Below are 21,153 nucleotides of genomic sequence, written 5' to 3'. Positions count from 1 at the left end.
CTGGCCTTCTAAAGAGCAGTCAGGGCTGATCTCCTCTAGGACTGACCGGTTTGTTCGCCTTGCAGTCCAAGGGACTCGCAAGAGTCTTCTCCAGCACCAGAGTTCAAAAGCCTCAATTCTTGGACGCTCGGCCTTCCTTATGGTCCAACTTTCGCAGCCATACATTGCAACTGGGAATACCATAGCCTTGACTAAACGCACTTTTGTTGGCAGGGTGATGTCTCTGCTTTTTAGGATGCTGTCTAGATTTGCCATAGCTTTCCTCCCCAGGAGCAAGCGTCTTTTAATTTCTTTGCTGCAGTCCCCATCTGCAGTGATCTTGGAGCCCAGGAAAATAAAATCTGTCACTATCTCAATTTCTTCCCCATCTATTTGCCATGACTTGAGAGATGCCATGATCTTTGTTTTCTTGATGTTGAGTTTCAAGCCAACTTTTGCACTCTCCTCCTTTACCCGCATCAACAGGCTCTTTAGTTCCTCTTCACTTTCTGCCATTAGAGTGGTATCATCTGCATATCTGAGGTTGTTGATATTTCTCCCTGCAATCTTGATCCCAATTTGTGACTCCTCTAATCCCGCATTTCTCATGATGTGCTCTGCATACAAGTTAAATAGGCAGGGCGACAGTATACAGCCTTGCCGAACTCCTTTCTCAATTTTGAACCAGTTAGTGATTCCATGTTCAGTTCTCACTGTTGCTTCTTGACCTGCATATAAATTTCTCAAGAGACAAATAAGATGCTCTGGTATTCCCATCTCTTTAAGAACTTGCCACAATTTGTTGTGCTCCACACAATCAAAGGCTTTAGCATAGTCAATGAAGCAGAAGTAGACGTTCTTCTGGTACTCCCTAGCTTTCTCCATGATCCAGCATATGTTGGCAATTTGATCTCTAGTTCCTCTGCCTCTTCGAAATCCTGCCTGTACTTCTGGAAGTTCTCGGTCCACATATTGCTGGAGTCTAGCTTGTAGGATTTTGAGCATAACTTTGCTAGCATGAGAAATGAGTGCAATGGTGCGGTAGTTTGAACATTCTTTGGCATTGCCCTTCTTTGGGATTGGAATGTAAACTGACCTTTTCCAATCCTGTGGCCATTGCTGAGTTTTCCAAATTTGCTGGCATATTGAGTGTAGCACTTTTACTGCATCGTCCTTTAAGATTTTGAATAGTTCAACTGGAATGCTGTCACCACCACTAGCTTTATTGTTGCTCAGACTTCCTAAGGCCCATTTGACTTCACATTCCAGGATGCCTGGCTCCAGGTCAGTAACTACCCCATTGTGGTCATCAGGGATGTTAAGCTCGCTCTTGTATAGTTCTTCTGTATAATTTTGCCACCTTTGTTTAATCTCTTCTGCTTCTGTGAGGTCCCTACCATTTTGGTCCCTTATCATACCCATCTTTGCATGAAACGTTCTCTTCATATCTCCAATTTTCTTGAAAAGATCTCTGGTCCTCCCCATTCTATTGTTTTCTTCTGTTTGTTTGCACTGTTCATTTAAGAAGGCATTCTTATCTCTTCTAGCTTTTCTCTGGAATTCTGCATTCAATTGGGTGTATCTTTCTCTTTCTCCCTTGTCTTTCACTTCCCTTCTCTCCTTAGCTATTTGTACAGCTTCCTCAGACAGCCATTTTGATTTCTTGCATTTCTTTTTCTTTGGGATGGTTTTAGTTGCTACCTCTTGTACAATGTTGCGAACCTCCGTCCATAGTTCTTCAGGCACTCTGTCTATCAGATCTAATTCCTTAAATCTATTTGTCACCTCTACTGTGTATTCGCTGGGGATATGATTTAGTTCATACCTGAGTGGCCTAGTGGTTTTCCCTACTTTCTTCAATTTAAGCCTAAATTTTGCAACAAGAAGCTCATGATCTGAACCACAATCAGCTCCTGGTCTTGTTTTTATTGACTGGATAGAACTTTTCCATCTTTGGCTGCAGAGCACATAGTCAATCTGATTTCTGTGTTGACCGTCTGGTGATGTCCATGTGTAGAGTCGTCTCTTGGGTTGTTGGAAAAGAGTGTTTGCTATGACCATTGTATTCTGTTGACAAAATTCTACCAGCCTGTGCCCTGCTCCATTTTGTACTCCAAGGCCAAACTTGCCTGTTATCCCGGTTATCTTTTGGCTTCCTACTTTAGCATTCCAATCCCCCATGATGATAAGCACATCATTTTTTGGCGTTGCTTCTAGAAGGCGTTGTAGGGCTTCATAGAACAGATCAACTTCATCCTCTTCAGCAGCAGTGGTTGGGGCATAGACCTGGATCACTGTGATGTTGAATGGTTTGCCTTGGATTCGAACTGAGATCATTCTGTCATTTTGGGGATTGTATCCCAAGACTGCTTTTCCTACTCTCTTATTGATTATGAAGGCTACTCCATTTCTTCTGCAAGATTCTTGTCCACAGTGTATACCTTATGGTCATCTGAATTAAATTCACCCATTCCTGTCCATTTTAGTTCACTGACTCCTAAAATGTCGATGTTCAGTCTTGTCATTGTTTAACCACGTCCAGCTTGCCTTGATTCATGGATCTGACGTTCCAGGTTCCTATGGAATAAAAATCTTTACAGAATCGGACTGTCTTTTCGCCACCAGTTACTTCCACAATTGAGCGTCCTTTCGGCTTTGGCCCAGTCGCTTCATTCATTCTGGCGCTACTCGTACTAGCCGTCTGCTCATCCCCAGTAGCATATTGGACACCTTCCGACCTGAGGGGCTCATCTTCCGGCGTCATATCGTTATGCCTATTGGAACTGTCCATAGAGTTTTCATGGCAAAGATACTGGAGTGGTTTGCCATTTCCTTCTCCATTGGATCACCTTTTGTCAGAGCTCTCAGCTATGATCTGTCCGTCTTGGGTGGCCCTGCACGGTATAGCTCATAGCTTCACTGGAAAAGTTTCTGCTGGCTGCAGAGGAGAGGACACGCAGTAATGGGTTTAAACTTCAAGTACAACGATATAGGCTAGATATCAGGAAAAAGTTTTTCACAGTCAGAGTAGTTCAGCAGTGGAATAGGCTGTCTAAGGAGGTGGTGAGCTCCCCCTCACTGGAAGTCTTCAAGCAAAGGTTGGATACACACTTTTCTTGGATGCTTTAGGATGCTTAGGGCTAATCCTGCGTTGAGCAGGGGGTTGGACTAGATGGCCTGTATGGCCCCTTCCAACTCTATGATTCTATGATTCTATGATTCACTGAACTACGCAAGCCCCCTTGCCACAGCAAGGCAGCGATCCTTGAAGGGGGTCGTCCAACAATAGGCATAGCTTATGGAATGTGCTTAGAGCATGGAGGGGCCAACTAGATTGACAGTAGTATGAGTCTCAGGCCTATCAAGCGAATGCAAGATTTCTTTTTCTGAGTCTCCTAATAGAGAGGTCTAGGGAAGGTGGTTGTTTTTTCCTGTAATGGATTGTTCTGATATGAACCAAGGATTCCTTGGAGAAGCCCCTCCCCAACAGGATTGCAAGAAAGGTCTTGACCCTGTCACCTAGAGAAGTTTATATTTTGTTGTAGGGTTTTTAATGTTGTAACCCACCATGAGCCAGATTGCTGGGAGTGGTGGGTAATAACAACAACAATAATAAATTGATTAAAAGCAGTATTAAAAGCAGTGAGCTTCAATGATCCTAAAAGCAGTAAAAAAACAACTTTCCAATATTTTGTGAGAGAGATACATTTAAGATGCAGTGAGAGACTCCCATTATCCTACGTATAAACTGACATGGGGGATGGTCAGAAGATTCTGCTACCACCGAAATCCAGATAACAACACCATATAGTAACTGGGTATTGTTTTGTAATTGAAAACCTGTATTGCCCTGGAAATACGTCTTCCTCCCCCTATAAAGAAAGAACAGGTTATTGCTCTAGTAGCAAGTTTAATCTTATTCAGAGCAAAGTTGTGCTGGTGAGAAAACGAGAGGTTGGATGACCTGGCATGTGAGGGGAAAACAATCCAGAAATTTGTTCAAGATCGGAGTTTGCTATAGTCCATTTGGAAAGATCCAGGTTCCATTTTTAGGGAAGAAATCCTTTGATTTATTATAATTTATTTGCAATTCTTAGTTTGAGAAACACCTCAGGAGTCTCTTCAGGCCAATCTTGGTGATAAGACCTGAATCATTGGCATACAGCACCAAGGATTTTTTTAAAAGCTAATTTGGGGACATGAAACTCTTGAGAAGAAAGACCTGATCTCTGGTAATTTTAGCCATAAATTGAAAAGAAGGAGAGCAAGCAGACAACTTTGCCCCCCCCCCATCAATAAGGTTTGCCACTATGGTTTGCTGATATGCCCAAACTAAGACAGTATGTAGCTGTTAATTTTGAAAAGATTCCAGGATTTTGTTTCCTTGTAGATGGATATAGATTCCTATATGATGCCTCTGCTTGGATGACCAGGTTTGTGCCTGGCAGAGTCAGTTGTTGAGAAACAAATGTATTTATTTTTATACCTGATTTTCTTCCCAGTGGGGACCCTAAGAAGCTTATGTCATTCTCCCCTCCTCTATTTTATCCTCTCAGCCCTTTAAGTTAAATTAGTAAGGCTGCCACATTCCTGCTGGTGTCAGGAGATCTCCCATCCCCCACCATCACTCTATTGGGCCATGGGATGAAAATGGCAGGTGAAATTGGAGAGGGTGCAATTGGCATCCCTGGTGTGATGACACGACTTCCAGGTAGTACAATAGCATTCACCCCAAATTTTATGGTTAAACAACAGAGTTTTTGTCAGTGTTGGTATGCCCCCCTCCCATACACAATGACATTGCTTCTGGGTTGCGCCAGAAGTTCCATCATTATAGCAGAATTATCTATCATTCCCCCCAGCATAAGTCCCCACCTTCTCCATCTTCTGCAAGTTGCCATGCCATGCCTATAGGTTAGGCTGAGGGAAAGAGTGGTTGGCCCAAGGTCACCAAGTGAGTTACCATAGCAGGACTGCATATCTAAGGGACTACCTACCTCTATACATCTCCTGGAGGGTGCTTTGCTCCCCAACAACAAATTCCCTGGCCCAAAAGAAAACAAATTCCCAGGCCTTTTTGGTCTTGGCCCCTGTCTGGTGGAATGAGTGCTCAGAGAACATCAGGGCCCTAACAGAACTAACACAGTTCCATAGGGCCTGTAAGATAGAGCTCTTCCACTAGGCTTCTAATTGAGGCCAGTTCAGACAAATAAGCATACAGATAATACTAGGCCTCCCCCCTGCTGTACTCCAACAAGAAAAACCACAGGGATATCACCAATTATCAGATTTAACTATTATTCATTTTAATTGTTTTAATTTTTAATTTTTTTTTGTATTTTAACAATGTTGTAAACCAACCCTTGACAGCAGTGCCAATGAGGCAGTCTAGAAATTTACAAGGAAGGAAGGAAGGAAGGAAGGAAGGAAGGAAGGAAGGAAGGAAGGAAGGAAGGAAGGAAGGAAGGAAGGAAGGAAGGAAGGAAGGAAGGAAGGAAGGAAGGATTTAAACTTGGATCTCCTAGTATAACATGCTACCCATTCTTCTTATCTGGAAGAGAGATGTGTACTGTGTTCCTGAAGGTGAATGCAGAACCTGAAGCTATATTATTTAGAGGATGTAAAAAAATTCAGTTGCCTTTAGAAATGATTCCCAAACTAATCATATTTTGATGTATAGCCATAATTTCCTCATTCTTAAAATACTCCTATGTTTTCCTTACCTTAAGGAACCACATCCTCCTTCTATGAAATATTTATGTCAGCACCACTCAAAAACTTATGCTTTGTTTTAACTCTCATTTTCTTTTAAAATCTTTCTTCATAATATAGCCACCCCAGCTCTGTAACTGGCCACTGGTGAGGGATGGGATGGTTAGGTTGCCAGTTCCACATTTGGGTATGGAGCCTAGGGAGGACAGGAACCTGTGGGGTACAATGTTGTGGAGTCCACCTTCCGGGCAACTGTAGTTTGGAGATGAGCTCTAATTCCATAGGTTCTGGGTCCCACCTGGAGGCTGGCATCTATAATTATACAAAATGAAATAGAATTTCTGCTGGAAATGTTGCTTGGTCTAAGTTCACTATTTATTTATTATTATTATCATATGGCATGTGTGTATTATAGCTAGGAGATCCTGTCTGGCTACAGGGCAAAAAACACTCAGAGATGGTTTGCCATTGTCTGCCCCCACATCACAACCATGGTATTCTTTGAAGGTTATCCTTCCTAGATTGACTGCTTCATTTCCAAGATCTGATGGGACTGGCCTTGCCTGGGCTATCCAGGTCAGGTTCTCCATTCACTGCTGAAGACACAATGGAACTCCTACCTAACATTTAACTTGATTTGCTCTGTACAGGCATGAGGGTAATTTCATGTTCCGAGTTTTGATGGATAGAATGGATACAGTTTTTCTCCCCACATATAGGGCTTTTACAGGATGAGACTTATCCCTGTTCAGATCTCCTACATCTTTTAGCACCTATGTGGAAAGGAAGGGAATTTGATCAGGACGTATCTCTGAAGCGGTTTCACTTTTTATATGCATTATACGTATATCCCAGCCAGCTTATTTCCCCAATAGGAAAACTGTACAGCCAACTTGTTTAGTTAAGGCTCTGTTCATAATGTAAGGGCCTTTTCAAATTTGAGTAATGGTGTGGGGCAGAGAAAGTATGCTGTCTTGAACATGAGAGCCCTGCTTAAGTACACCTCTCAGCCATAAACACAGACCATTTCCACATGAGTAATCTGCCCCTGGACAGCCTTCAAATGTTGGCAGCTTTTAGAGACTCCTCCACATGATGTTGCCTGCATCCTGAGGCTGTCAAGGAGCTGGGTTAAGTTTTGGCCATTTTTAGCTCGCGATGAAGGAAATCTCCAAAACTGGATTTACTACCCTCAATCATGTGTCCCATCAGTGAACAACTAGTGAGCAACCAAGGGCAAGCCTGTTTGGAGAGGGAAAGGTACGATAGCCTCTGCAGTATTGTCCCGCCTTCACACTTGCCCTCCTCTCTCCATTTCCTGCTCCAATTTTTTTTTATTTTAATGGTGTGGGCCACATTGCAGCATGACCACAAAGCTACATTGGCAAGGGTAAAATAAAATCTTCTTCAAAGTATCCACGGTCTTTTTGGGATCAGGCAGGCAAAACACAGCCCCTTTTCTGGAGGTGGGGACTGAGCTGGGAAAGAGGGGGGCAGGTAATCAACCATCCTTCTCCTGATCATACAGGGGTGTGAGCACTTTGTTTTTCAGCCAACCATTTACACAAAATGACTTTTTGGGATCCAGGGACCATGTCCAGCCTTCTCACAACTCAGACAGGCAAAAACAGCCCCGTTTCTGTTTTCTGGAGGTGGGAAATGAGCTGGGGAAGAGGGGGAAGAGCAGATGATCAAGCATCTGATCATACAGGGATCCGAACACTTTGTTTTTAAGCCAACCATTTACACAAAATGACTTTTGGGCCCCAGGGACCATGTTCAGCATCTCAGAAATCCACCCAGACAGTAATAAAGTCCAAAAACACATGAATCCCCCAAAGGGGGGGAATGCTGTATTCATGCTGACATGTCTCCATAGTAACGTGCCAGTGTTGATTTTATTAATAATGCATCTGTGTTGTGCCACTACCGAATAGCAGCACAGAAGTACCGTTTTTAGAAAAAATAATTGGGGGGCTGGGGGAGGAAGAAAGTTTCAGTCCATGAGTTAACTGCTGTGCTGTGACTGGTGGCTTGCTGTGATAGAAAAGTCAAGGAGTGGGGGGATAAGTTCGCTTTGTTTTCCCTTGCAGCCTCGTCAGGAGGCAAAAAGCCACAGTGGGGCAGAGGGAAAACGTAGGAGGGGTCTCCCGTGAGGAGGGTTGCAAACATGATGTTTACCATCCTGTGTTTACAAGCAGGAAGCCACTTGAGTTTTACCCCTCCATGTGGAAATGGTAGCATTATATGTAGGTGCTGTAAGACATTAAATCGTTGGTTCAGCAATTAGCTCATTTCTCAGAGTTATTTAATTCTAGTTGTGAAAGCCAAATTATTTCTAGCAAGAATGTGGGCAATATACCCAAAGATTGCATTGAAACTCTGGCCTGCTTTCTTAGGTGAATAATTTGTGCCAAAAGTTATGTCCTGTTTGTATTTTATAAACTGATATTTCTTGACTAAATCTGGGGTGGGGTTAATTGAGTGTATTTTATTGCCGGTGTTTGGAGCAGAAACTTCATTATACCTTTAATTTTTTAAAAAATCTGTTAATTAATGTCACTCTCCTACTTCTTTTACTTTCCTGCAAAAGGCTATATTGTGTGTTTTTCTGAATTGGCTGTTAAGATCCTGTTTTCTTTAGTTAGTTATGTTGTAGTTTCCTTGTCATAAGCAATGACTCTTCTATCACTGAAAATGAACATTTTCCTTTCTTAGGTTTATGGCTGTCATTTCCTGTGAATCTAATGAAGTGGCCCTGAAAGCTTGTGCCATTATAAATCTGTTAGTCCTTAAGTGCCATCAGACGCTTTGTGGTTTTTTGGAACAGACTAACACAGCTACCCCTCTGGAATATATCAATTCCCAGTCTCACTTGAAATATTTATGGAAAATGTTTAATTTGCCTGCATCTACCAGTTTTGTAAAGGAAACCACATCAAAGCTAAGTCTTGCTTTCTGTGTAGTGTGGGCAGGCTGAGAGGTTTCTGAGGAGGTGCACTGAAAGAGGTTAGCATTGACTATTTTCACTCGTGCATTTTCCTCGCTATCTCACTAAAATGCCATTGCGGCCTAGGAAGATTCTTGTAGAATACTGATCTGTACTCCCGCAAAAGAAAACCGTAATAGAAGGCTAAACTCTGATATGTTCTGACATCGCAGTAGATTCCTATGAAATAGGATTACAGTCTCCTGCAATTTATGGTGTGTGTGATTTTTATCTCTCACTCTCAAGTTGTATTTGAATTAGTGAATAGCAAAATCTTGGTTTATATAATCAGTCTTATTCTGCAGATACAATTATTTCAATTGATCAAAACTTTATTCACACAGAAGATTACCAGGGTAAAGCTAAAAAAAAAATCATGTTTCTACAGGAAGCAAAAGACTCATACCTTTTAACTTTATCCTTGCTTTCTGACTGGATATTAGATTAAAAGGGAAAAAAGTAGAGAAAAGAACATTTCCTCCAGAAGTATGTGATAAAATTACAAAGTAATACATAACCTTTTGTCTTTGTCTTTAAATTTTAATTGTGTTCAATGTTCTTTTTTATAAAACAGATAAATAACCAGATCTTGTACGGGAGAAGTCACCAAAATGCTTCTGCAATAATTAAGACTGCCCCATCTAAGGTCAAACTGGTATTTATACGGTAAGAATGGCAAAGGCAGTAATAATTGGATTTAGCATTAAATCAGAGATTAGTTGCTTGAACTGCTGAGAAACAAAATTTATAACTGCTCAAACATGCTTTCAAGGACAAGCCTTTAAAACATTTTGCAATTTCTCACACAGTTGTTAAGTCAGCCAGTGTGATTTAGTGGCTAGAGTTTCTGACAGATGTGGGAGACCCTGGGTCTGTCTGGAAACTTGCTAGGTAAATTTGGGCCAGTCATCATCCTGATCCAATTTAAGATGTTATATACATGGAAGCAAGCTTACACATAACTGTTGTGCCTACTGGATGCAAAACCACATGCTTAAATGGGTACTGTCTATCTAGTTCAATGTTTGCATCAAACAGCTGGGCAAGAAGGGGCTAAACATTTAGGTTTATTCTCTCTATCCACTGTTCCCCCTGCTAATTGGGATTTCAGTCATTTTGAAGGGACATCTTGACTGCCACTTCTGTGAAAAATGCAATTCTTATTGATTTGTATTGATGATTGGACAGTGCTCAGTTCTTGTTTAAAAGTTGGGTACATATTACTGTCATTATTAATCCTTTGGTGATCATTTGTATCAATTAAAATATTTATAAAAATATTTATACCACATCATTCTTTTTGGCTCAAAGCAGCTTACAGATCATACATTTCAAATAAACACTAAATGAAGTAAAACTAAATACCTCCCTCCTATTCATACCATGTAAGCTTATAGTATCAGTGTGGGACCAATGAAAACCTGATTGAGAGCAAGGCAAGTTAAAGACTTTTAAAGTCTTTTAAAATCATTCTGATGGAGGAAAAGTGCTCCCATTACAGATGGAATGGCACATACATGAAATAACAATAGACTTGAGAATCAAGCAACACATGGTTATTTGCATGGAATAGAGAGACTTTCATGAAACAAAGTTTTCTGAAATTTGATGTTTTGAAAGAGTCTAGGAAATGAAAGTGAACTGTGCTAGCAGAAAATCTGGAGGCTGGCATATTGTAAGATAGAAGACAGCAAAGTTTGCTGCCTTATTGCAAAAGGGGGGAAGGTAATTCTCTATTAATTGGCCTAAAATGACACCTTGTGGGAATCTGGGACTTTGACAAGTGAATGATGTTTTTTAATGGTTTCAGATGTTCCCCCAATTGGAGGCCTGTTTTTGAATGAGAACTTGAGGGTGACTCCTCCAGCTTATGTACAGAGTAGATTATGTGTTTGTGTGAACACAATAGACTCTGGGAGGTACAGACAGAGAGGGGAGAGAGGGAAACAAGATTTGAAATATAGGGATCCCATGTGATGAAATTGATGCAACTGCTTCTTTTTCCACACCTACTGTACATTAGTAAATAGAAACCAATATAAGATACCCTAAATGTCAAGGGTGCACTGCCATCCAAAGGAAAGTAAACCACTATCCCTGAAAGCTTTAGTGTTGAGAAACTAGGGAGGCCCCGGCCATCTAAAACCAGTTACCTGAGGAAGGTTGTGTCCTATAGGATCTATTAGGATTCCATAGGGCATGCAAGGCTACCTTGTTTTGTGCAGCATTTAATCAACCAAGATAATGGATGAACTTGCTGACTGTCTAGATTTGTTCCAGAGCTGGAAACCAGTTGAATTTTTATTGTTTTTATTGTATTCATTTGTATCTTTAGGTTTTTTTAACCTATTAAAGTGTTAATGCGTACTTCAAGGACCGTCTGTTTGTCTACATCCCCACATTATATATTCCAAACACCTGGCAATCCCTGATTCTAAAGAAATCTGACTGGCCTCAAGCAGAGCCAGAGCCTTCTCCTCTGCAGCCCCAACCTGGTGGAATGAGCTCTCCAAAGAGATCAAGGCCCTACCAGAACTCAAATAGTTCTGTAGAGCTTCCACCAGGCTTTTGGATGAGACCAGCAATGAGGACCCAGACTAGGGTTGAGCGCTTTGGCATCCAAAGCGGCTTTGTGTACCCGAAGTGGCCATTCGTGCCCAAAGCAGCCAGCACCGTGGCATGGGGGGGAGGGAAGGTGTGCCTGTGCCTCCCCTCCCCCCCTGTGCAATGGTGCTGGCTGCTTTGGGTGCAAATGGCCGCTTCGGACACCGAAACACCCAAACCTAACGCAGACCTGACACAACAACAATTACCAAATATCCCCATCTGTTAGATTACTTTTTCAATCATGTTACAGTGTATTTTTCAAGTTCTACATTCCATGCTTACCGCCCTGAGACGCCAAGTGAGGGATGGTATAAAAATCGAATGTAAGTAAGTAAAGACATCCATCCATACATACATGCATACATGCCTACAGGCATACAAATAAATAAATCATAAAAGCATGTGCCAATGTTTAAAATTTTGTCTCACTAAGGAACTATAAGAATCACTATCCTTCTATGATATGGAGCCTTTACTACTAAATTGCATAACATGGTTGTTGTAAACATTTTTAAACACTTGTAATGAAATAATGATATTTAATATTTTTTTGATTACGCACTATCCTCCAAAGTGTGGACCCCCCCCTCTCTCTAAGTAAGCTTTGAAGGCCTATGAATGAGCTTAAAAAAAAAACTTGGCCTACAGAATTAATATAGAAGTTTGCTTTTCTGTTTTTATCATTCAAAGGATTGTCACTTATCCACATTCTTTTTCTGTCTGGATATTACAAAATTATGTTTATGCTGTCCAGGGAAACACAACCTATTATCCAGACACTTAAGTTCATGATCTTCTATGTCATGCACAAATTTAATAGCCTCATATTTTGCACTATTTTGACAAACAAATGGCTTATTTGTCTTGGAAGATGTTCACAGATTTAAATTCCCTTGATATATTAGATGACACATATTCCTGGAAGCTAAGATATTGAATTTTATTTTCCTTTGAGCTCCAAGGAAAAATGTTAACCTTCCTTGCTTCACATCTAGTGGAAATCAGGAGAGAATTGCAAAATATTTGGACTACTTGTCCTCTGCTAAAACCAATAGAAGAAAGATGCAGGCCACTGCTGCATCTGTTTTTGGCTCCCTGAAATTGATACAGAGCTTGATGTCTGTAAAATTATAGAATATAAACTGTAAACATAAACTAAATCCATATTGTCTATAGTGTCTTAAAGAAAGACAACCCTATGCTGGTCTACTCAGAAATAAGCCTGCTAATTTGGGATGGGGGCTTACTCCTAATTAAGAAGAAGAAGAGTTGGTTTTTATATGCCACTTTTCTCTACCCGCAGAGGCTCAAAGCAGCTTACAGTCGCCTTCCCTTTCCTCTCCCCACAACAGACACCCTGTGAGATTAGATTAGAAGTCCGCACTCCTAACCACTACACCAAACTGGCTCTTTAGGATTGTAGCCAGCATATCTTAGAGTTACTGTGTATGGATCTTTAGGTCTAATGTAGACCACAAATTACAATGATAAAAATATTGCTAGTAAAATGAAGAATTACTTGCTATCCTTAGCAGGGCAAGTCATCTAAAGGAGATTAATGATCTTGCCTGGAGCCTATTCTTACTTTATTCAGCTACTGAAAATTAAATGTCATGTACAACCACTTAGTCTCCATTACTTAATTGCATGTGGAAAATGTCTGGTATATAGTGGCACAGCTATAGCAGAAATATTTGAAATTGGATGTGAGAAAGATTTGTTGTTGCATAGTACTATAAAAATTACAGAGGATTTCTGTAATACTGTACCTATAGTAGCATTACTGGTTCATTGAATTTTAAAAGCTTAAGATGAAGAGTTTTGCATAGTAATGGGCAAACTCCCCTGGACCTGTTCTTAGTAGAACTGATTGAAACATATTTACTCATAAAGTTTCCCCTGACTGTTCTAACTTAGTTATTTGTTTTGTTTACAACATTTATATCCTGCCTTTCTCCCCTCATCAGGGTCAACAAGACAGCTAACAGATTAAAAGCATACATAATAAAAACATATCTTTAAAACTATTAAAAGAGAACAAGAATACGTCACTCAAAAATTAAAACCAGGTTAAAGTACACAAAGAGTATAATAAACTACATATACAGGGCAGGAAGGGGGGAATCACTGACGGAATGCTAGACAATACAAAACAGATTAAGAATTAGTTTAGGCGAATCATTAATCATTGTTGGTTGACTTCATCTGATAACTAGTCAGTGAAAACCCAGATTAATTGTTCCATGGCAATGTGTCGTTTTATTATTGCTTAAAATGTACGTTTTAATCAAGACGAATGAAAGCTTGTAAGGAATTTAATTAACTATAATGAATGCAAATTATTTCCTCCAATGAAGTGCCTCTGACCATGTTGTGATTGCATCTAGGTTCGATTACTGTACTGTACTTTCATGGGGCTAACTTCCCAAACAGTTTGGAAAACTTAATTGAGCCAAAAAGCCCTATCGAGCTATCGTCGGGGCTTGAGATCCCCTTACTAATAATTGTAGTTGTTTTAATGGTCTGCTTCTAGATTGAGGACTTTTTTATTGATATTGTTTTAGGCAGTTTAATATTTTTATTCCCTGGTAGACTATTTTATGACTTGCTTGCTTTAATATTGAAAATTGTATAGTGGTGACTTTATTATGTTATTGAACTGTTTTACTTTGTGAGCAAGGTTCTGGAGTGACAGTATATAATTTCATAAATAAATACTAGTAGACTTAATGGTTGAGTGCTCATCAGTAAATAGCAAAACCTGGCTAACAAAAGAAAAGGTACAGCATTCTGTGTACAAGAGTACCTCATGGATATGCAGAAAAACATTACTTTATATATATTTTTAAATTACAACTTCCTAAAAATGGCATGGCAAAGATTAAGCATGCTCTTTATCTTTAGAATGTAGAGAGCAATTTAGAAGGAAAATTGGACTGCTCAAGACTTTAAAATGTATAGAATCCTGAAGGATGAGTTTGGGGCCAGATGGACCCCAAATTCTTTGTATTTGTAATCCTTCAGGTGTTCCCTGCAGACACACACACAATTTAAAAGCCCTTTCACGGATGAAATGGACAGTCACAGAATATACTGTGAAGAATGTGGAAGCTTTAGAATATTCTCCCATCCTGCTTTTTCGACCCTCTCAACTGTACAAAAATGTTTCACTTCACACATGCATATTCTTATGACCTGACCTCATGCCCAGTTTGGAAATTTTACATGTTCAGCTGTAAGCCTTTAAGTAACCTAATATGTATATACTAGGGGGCTTTTTGCACGCCTTCAAAATCGCACAATGGTTGCCAATTGGAAACGCTATTGATTTGCCATAACGCACGACGTCGTAGACAATCTGCCACACACCTGAAACCAATCTGCAAAAAGCGCTTCCTTGTAGCGCTTTCAGGGGAATCCCAAAAAGTGGATTCACCCTCCGGAAAGCGCTACACTCTTGCAACCAATCTGCAACACTAGCGAAAAAGACCTGTGCGTTAACATTGTTGCTGTTTCTTCCAAGTCCCTCCTTCTGAGCCTGTCCTCCAAACTTCCGGCGAAGCGATCGCCATTTTTTTTTCTCCGAGCGAGCGGGGAATAAACGCACCAGCGAGCCTCTTTCTGTTTAGAGGCTTCCCTGGCTTCAGTCCTTCACCTTTAGTCACTAAGCACAAACCACAGAAAAGCCCGTTTGCTGAAATAAAGTCCCTTTATTTTTTACACATTAATTCAGCTGAAAATCAGGCCCGTGAGAGAGGGGGGGGATTTTTTTTTCACTCGAGGCAGCGTGGCAACGATCATACGATCAAACGACAGCTCACATTAGGCAGCTGGATGGGTCTCTCCGTTGCAACGAATCTACACAGATTCGTTACAATGGGTCTGTTTTTTTTTTTTTTAAAAAAACCTTTCTTAAAGGGAAAGGGGCTGTTTGGGAGCATGCTAATGGCTGCCCATTGGCTGCTTGACGGCCAGGGGCGGGACGAGCTTGGCAATAGCGCTTCCTTTTCTGCCGAGACCGGAAGCTGTGGGAAACGCTACAAAACGCAACTGGATTCCACTACAAAGGCAGGTATGCATAACGACGAATTCTACTATTTTAAATGACGATTTTTCATTCAGTGACGAATTTGCAACAAAGATCCCGGTGCGTAAAGCCCCTAGATTTAAAGATTTAAAGATTTAAAGAGTAATAAAGAGTAATAAAATGGGCGCTAGAAGGGCTTGGGCAAGGGTGCGGCGATGCCAAAAGGGGTCTGTGTGGATGGGGAGGCAGGCGGAAGAAAGGCACGGGGTGTGCTAGTGGCACAGCAGGCGTTGGGGAGTCTACCGCGGTGGAACTAACATGGGGCAGGGCAGCGGCGGCTTGAAGGAGGCGAGGAAGGCATCTGCAGCCATGTCGCAGTGGATGGGTGGCGAGGGCTGTGCATGGTGCGGGGCCCGGCGTGGCGGCGTGGTGGAGTGGCTCGTCATGCAGCGAAATACAGGCCGGGTGGCGATGGCTGGAGGAGCGGCTTAGTGCGGAGTGGGTCGGCGGCGTCCTCGTCGTCTTGGCAGCCATCTTCGAGGGGGCTGGCTGGTGTTGGCGAAGTCCTCTTTGTCCTGGGGGCCATGTTCGAGATGACTCGCTGGGCGCGGTGGGGGTGTCGAAGCTGGAAGGGTGGTGCCCGTGATGGCTGTTGTTGGCGACGTGCGGCTGACGGTGAAGCTGCTCAGCGGCTGCGTCTTTGTCTCGAGGGCGATGTGCAAGGCTCTGTGCTTGGTGCGGTGGCGGTAGCGAATAGCGGAGGCCCGCGAGCGTGCTGGGTGGTGTCCGTGGCGGCGGCAAAGGTCAGTGAGAGGCAAGGGGGGAAGTGGGGCATTGGGGAAGGGCAGTCGCTGTCCAGAGGGGAAGAAATGTTCCCCGAGGGCCGCGGCATGGGGCGAGGTTCCTCCCTAGCGGCCATCCGGCAAGGATGGCGGCTCAGGAGGAATGAAGAGTTGATGGCGCGGCAGCCGGGAGACGGGCCAAGTGTCCAACAGGGAGGCGCGCATCCCAATTGGACACTTGGCCCTGGATTGCCACGCGAAGCGGCTCCTGATTTGCTCCTCCGAGTTTTTATCCCGGACAGAGCCCGCCCTAACTTCTCCACAATAGCCCTTACTCAATTATTAAGTCCGTGGCGCACTGCGCCGTGGGCGGTTCAAAGATGTGAATTGTTCAAAGATGTGAACTCTACTGGAAGCATAGTGTTTGGGGTTATGTCAGAAGACATGAAAACACAGTCTCTGATTAATATTTTACACTAGCTTCAAAGCCCATTCCTAAGAACGGGCCTTGAAAGGGTCCCCTCCCCTGGCCCCTTGCCAGTCAGCTTAAGGTGGCTTTGGGCCGCAGCTCACAGCCAGATCAAGTGGGGCAGGCAGGGGCTGGGTAGCTTGTTAGTAGGGCCGAGACAGAGCTCCTTAGCAGGCAGCAGTCTGGGAGGCCCTCAGCAGCAGGCCCAGCCTAGCAGGCCAAGAGGCCCTCATTAGCAGGCCCTCCACCAGGACCCTTTGCCCAGGCCCCTCTCCCCTTACCTGCTGCTGGCTCCAGGCACTGAGGCTTCTGAAATCCTAGAGGCTAGAGGGCGGGAGATGTAGGGGCAGGGCCAATCAGGGCAAAGCTGGCTGCACCCTGATTGTCCCTATTCTAACTTGGACAGCCGGACACATCCCACCCTCTAGGCTGTTTCATAAATATATAGAGGAACAACAATGGATAAGGATGTGCAGGAAATTTACATGTGCTGAAGCAGAGTGATTGAAGTGTATCTGTGAATTAGCTTAAAGAGACTTGCAGCATCACAATATGGAGAACTGAATTAATCAGATGGCTGTTTGCTGAATATTTGTCATCACACTTGTCATTCTGATGTATACACAAATTCATCTGTCCACCTACTTATTGATTTAAATACGTGTATCCTCCTTTCAGCCTAAACATTTAATTTTGTGACAGGTAGTAACATATTAAAAGTGCAATAATGAAAGATTAAATTCACCAAACATTAAAACAATAGCAGATAGAAATTGATTCAAACTATTCAAAACCAGAAGTGCAGTAGAAGCCATGTAAAAGCTGCAGACCTGAGGATGGGGAGGGAAGAGCCACTCATCTAAAAGCTATCAAAGGGAAATTGTCTTCACATATGAATAATGATTTGCAGTTACAGGGAGAGTATTGCAAAGGCCATTATGGTCCATTTCAAATATGCCTTTACTTTGAAAGGGAATTCTTAGAAGAAGAATTACATTCATTTGAATTTGTATAGTTACTACATGAGAATATTATGAGCAGCAACCTTTTTTTAAAATCCTGGGAGAAATATGATTACATGAATGAGAAATGGGAATATTTTTAAAATGACACAATATAAATTTAATAGCAATAAAATAAGGCAGCTGGCAAAATTGCACTTTAAAAGGGTGAGGTATCTAAAGGTCTCCTAAGGGAGGAAGTAGGGATGTATATTTAGAATGTGACTAATCAAAATCTGACCCCCAAAGAGTCCCTGTTCATTAACCTTGGAAGTATAACCAATCTGAATGAAATTATCTGTGTATTCATATGTGAATCAACAGGACCAGATCTGGCTACTTTTCTGGCAACAGCACAAAGTCTGCATTTAAGCTTCCATTTTTTTTGCACCAGCTTAAAATTTTAATATCTCTTGGGCAGGAGTGCAGCTCAGCAGTTGCGTGTCTGAAATGCCATTCCCGGCCCCACACCCAGTCATATTGGCTTGCTGGTAAAGAGAGGACTCCTCTCATTTTAAATAAGCTGGGTGTTCCTTGTCAGACCAATTGCAGCTATCTGATGTTAGATTGATGGTAAGATGTATTGTTTGCGTGGACTCAAACAAGGTGTGGAAATAGAGAAGTCTGAGGCTTGGCCAAAACAAGGACGAGTACGGAAGTGCTTCACAATAGGGCAGTCCTACCTGTTTTCCAAAACTGAGGCTAAACGTCTCATCCTTCCGGATGCTTAAAAAACAACAACACAGGGTGGGGTGAGAGGTTTGTGATAAAGGCTCAAATTGCTGAATATGAGACTCCTAAAAGAGAACTGAAGGTCTTCCTTTTTAAAAAGGAGCCATTACACTTGAACACACATAAAGCTTCCTTATCCTAATTCAGATGATTGGTCCATCAAGGTCATTATTGCCTATTCAGACTGGCAACAGCTCTCCAGGGTCCCAGGCAAAGGTCTTTCACATCACCTACTGTGTGATCCTTTAACTGGAAATGCTGTCAATTGACCCTGGTACCTTCTGCATGCTAAACAGATGCTCTGCTACTGAGGCACAGCCCCACTATTTTTCACATGGAAGGTGAGGATAATTACACTGTCCCTGCAATCCCCTGCAATTTTCTTGGAATAAACCTCACTGAGTAGGCTTGGATTCTGAGTAGACCTGTTTAGGATTACACTATATCTTCAACTTTGCTGAGTATGTCACAATTACACATGTGGTTTTCAGTATTCAGTGAGTGCAAGGACAGCCATGCTAACAGCTGGTTAGATTTACAAATCAAACTAGTTTCTTAAGTATAATAGCGCACTACACTAACAGCAGCAAATAGAACCACATAAGACACATCATATTACCTCAGCCACAGGAATCAAGGATACCCTCTGAAGGAATGGACTCACAAACCTTTTGCTGTTCCTTCTGGTTGGCCCCTGGGGGAGTTAGAAAACCCCTGTGTCTGTCCCAAGTCTCTGTTTCGTGCCACTGTGCCTTCCTCTCAGTCTCCAAGGATGTCAAAAGCCACCTGTTGCTGCCAACAACTCCGAGAGTGTCGCCTGAGAAACAAAGTTTAAAATCTGACACACTGTATCTAGGTTGCCATTTAGAGGCTTTGGCTAGTTACCCCGCCCTCCGCTGTACTCCTACAAGCAAGTGTGGGAGCAATCTATTGTAACGTCACAATTCTGAGCTATTATGCTCAAAGGATGGTAAGCTAACCGGATGCCTGTCCCAATTACTATATTTGGCTAGCAAGACCAAATAGGAATTGTTTTCTTCCAGAGAACAGACTTAGAGAATTCAAACAGTTTAAACAGTTTTGAAATATTACACATGTTTTGTTCAGACTGAATAATGGAACAAAGAAAAGAAATAAACTGTTGTCCTGCTTTGGCCAGTGTCATTAGGATAACCAAGATCTTGAGTGCTCTGTGCTTGGCATTTGGCAAGTTTCTATCAGCTGTGAGCTTGCAGCAAGGTTTCTGAGATGAGAGTGTAGTGCAAATGATTGAAATATTTTTATTTCAAATTTTATTTATAGTCCATTTCATCAAAATACAATATTTAACAGCCTCAGGAAGGGACATATTAATAAATTATTAAGTTACATTCATAGATAATAACTTCCAACTACATTTGTTGAAGAATATATTTAAAATATCACTAAATCTTCTACTCAACATTTCTAAGTCCAATCTCATTTTCCCTTATAAACCATAAGACATAACCAATAGTCATGAATAAATAATAATACTTTTTCTAATAGAAACTGTCCAAAGATTCCTTAAAGTCCAAAATTAGTTTATCTTCAACATACCTTGTCAATTTTGAGCTCTAACATTTTCAACTGCCAATCAAATATAGTCAGTAGCACCTTTAACTTCCAGTTTTTCACCCATACAATCCTTGCTGCCATTGTCAAATATATAAATATACCTCCATATTTTTTTATCTGTCCTAAAAGATAAGCTTCTGGGTTTAAGGTTATGGTGTCCTTAAGTATTTATGAAATTTCTTTATGGATATCCTGCCAGAATTGTCTTGCTCGTTTGCAGCTATGCCACATGTGAAACATTGTCCCAATCATTTCCCCACATTCCCAACAACTATCTGATATGCCTTTGTTTATTTTTGATAATTTTTGTGGAGATGTATTAACAATAATGCAGTTTGTAATAGTTTTCCTTAATATAATAGCTATTCATACATTTCAGATTTTTACTTCACATTTTTTGCCAGGTTTACAATGAAATATTATATCTAAGAACACCTTGTCCTCATCCTCAGTATACAATAATAAACATAATTCATACATCTTAATTAAATTATTGTCATCTTTACATAAATATCTCTAGTTGTGATTTTTCCATTTCAAATTCCTATACCTTCCTATCCCTTTCAAATTTATCCTTAATCTGTCTATGTAACCACTAATCCAAAAACATATATTGCACTAATTTCTCATAAGATTGCCCCAGAGAAGCACATCGGTCCTCAACAAGGGCCTTCTCGGTCCTGGCCCCCACCTGGTGGAACGATCTCCCTGAGGAGATCAGAGCCCTGTCCGAACTTCCACAGTTCCGCAAGGCCTGCAAGAGGGAGCTCTTCCACCAGGCTTTCACTTGAGGCTGACTGACGTAGAACAGCTGCTGAACCCCCAGATTAAAAGAACCAACCCATGAAAGAACCAACCCCTAATGTTACTGTTAATTGTTATTTATAATGTGGTTTATGTTACATACTGTTGGTACTATACATCGTTCCATGTAATTTGTATTATTTAACGTTCAATGTAAACCGCCCAGAGCTGCAAAGAAATGGGCGATATAAAAATCTAAATAAATAAATAAATAAATAAATAAATAAATAAATAAATAAATAAATAAGATTTAATTATAAACTCTATTATCCTTACTTGTGTGAATATCTCTATTATATCCCTATAATTTAACCAATTACTGCTTCCCATATAGGCATCTAAGCAGGGCTTCCCGTGATAATAGCCATAGTGGAATTTTAGAATTCCACACCTTAAACAAAGCAAAACTTAAAACATGGTGTAAATTTTTTAAATTTCCTTTCTCTTTTTCATAC

The 21,153-nt window shown here is 41.4% G+C and overlaps 1 protein-coding gene across 8 annotated transcripts in view; it reads left to right on the top strand.

Moving 5' to 3' along the window:
* PATJ (PATJ crumbs cell polarity complex component) overlaps positions 1 to 21,153 on the top strand; it is a 209,433-nt gene that overhangs the window by 125,876 nt on the left and 62,404 nt on the right. For all 8 annotated transcript variants that reach the window (XM_077333525.1, XM_077333520.1, XM_077333524.1 and 5 more), the window contains exon 29: positions 9,255 to 9,346. In XM_077333525.1, the coding sequence (XP_077189640.1) occupies positions 9,255 to 9,346 (92 nt within the window). The remainder of the gene's footprint in view (positions 1 to 9,254; positions 9,347 to 21,153) is intronic.

The sequence above is a fragment of the Paroedura picta genome, chromosome 4, assembly GCF_049243985.1.
Source record: "Paroedura picta isolate Pp20150507F chromosome 4, Ppicta_v3.0, whole genome shotgun sequence".
NCBI classification, from domain to species: domain Eukaryota; kingdom Metazoa; phylum Chordata; class Lepidosauria; order Squamata; family Gekkonidae; genus Paroedura; species Paroedura picta.
Note: the sequence above shows the minus strand (reverse complement) of the source record. Positions and strands in the feature narration are given on the sequence as shown.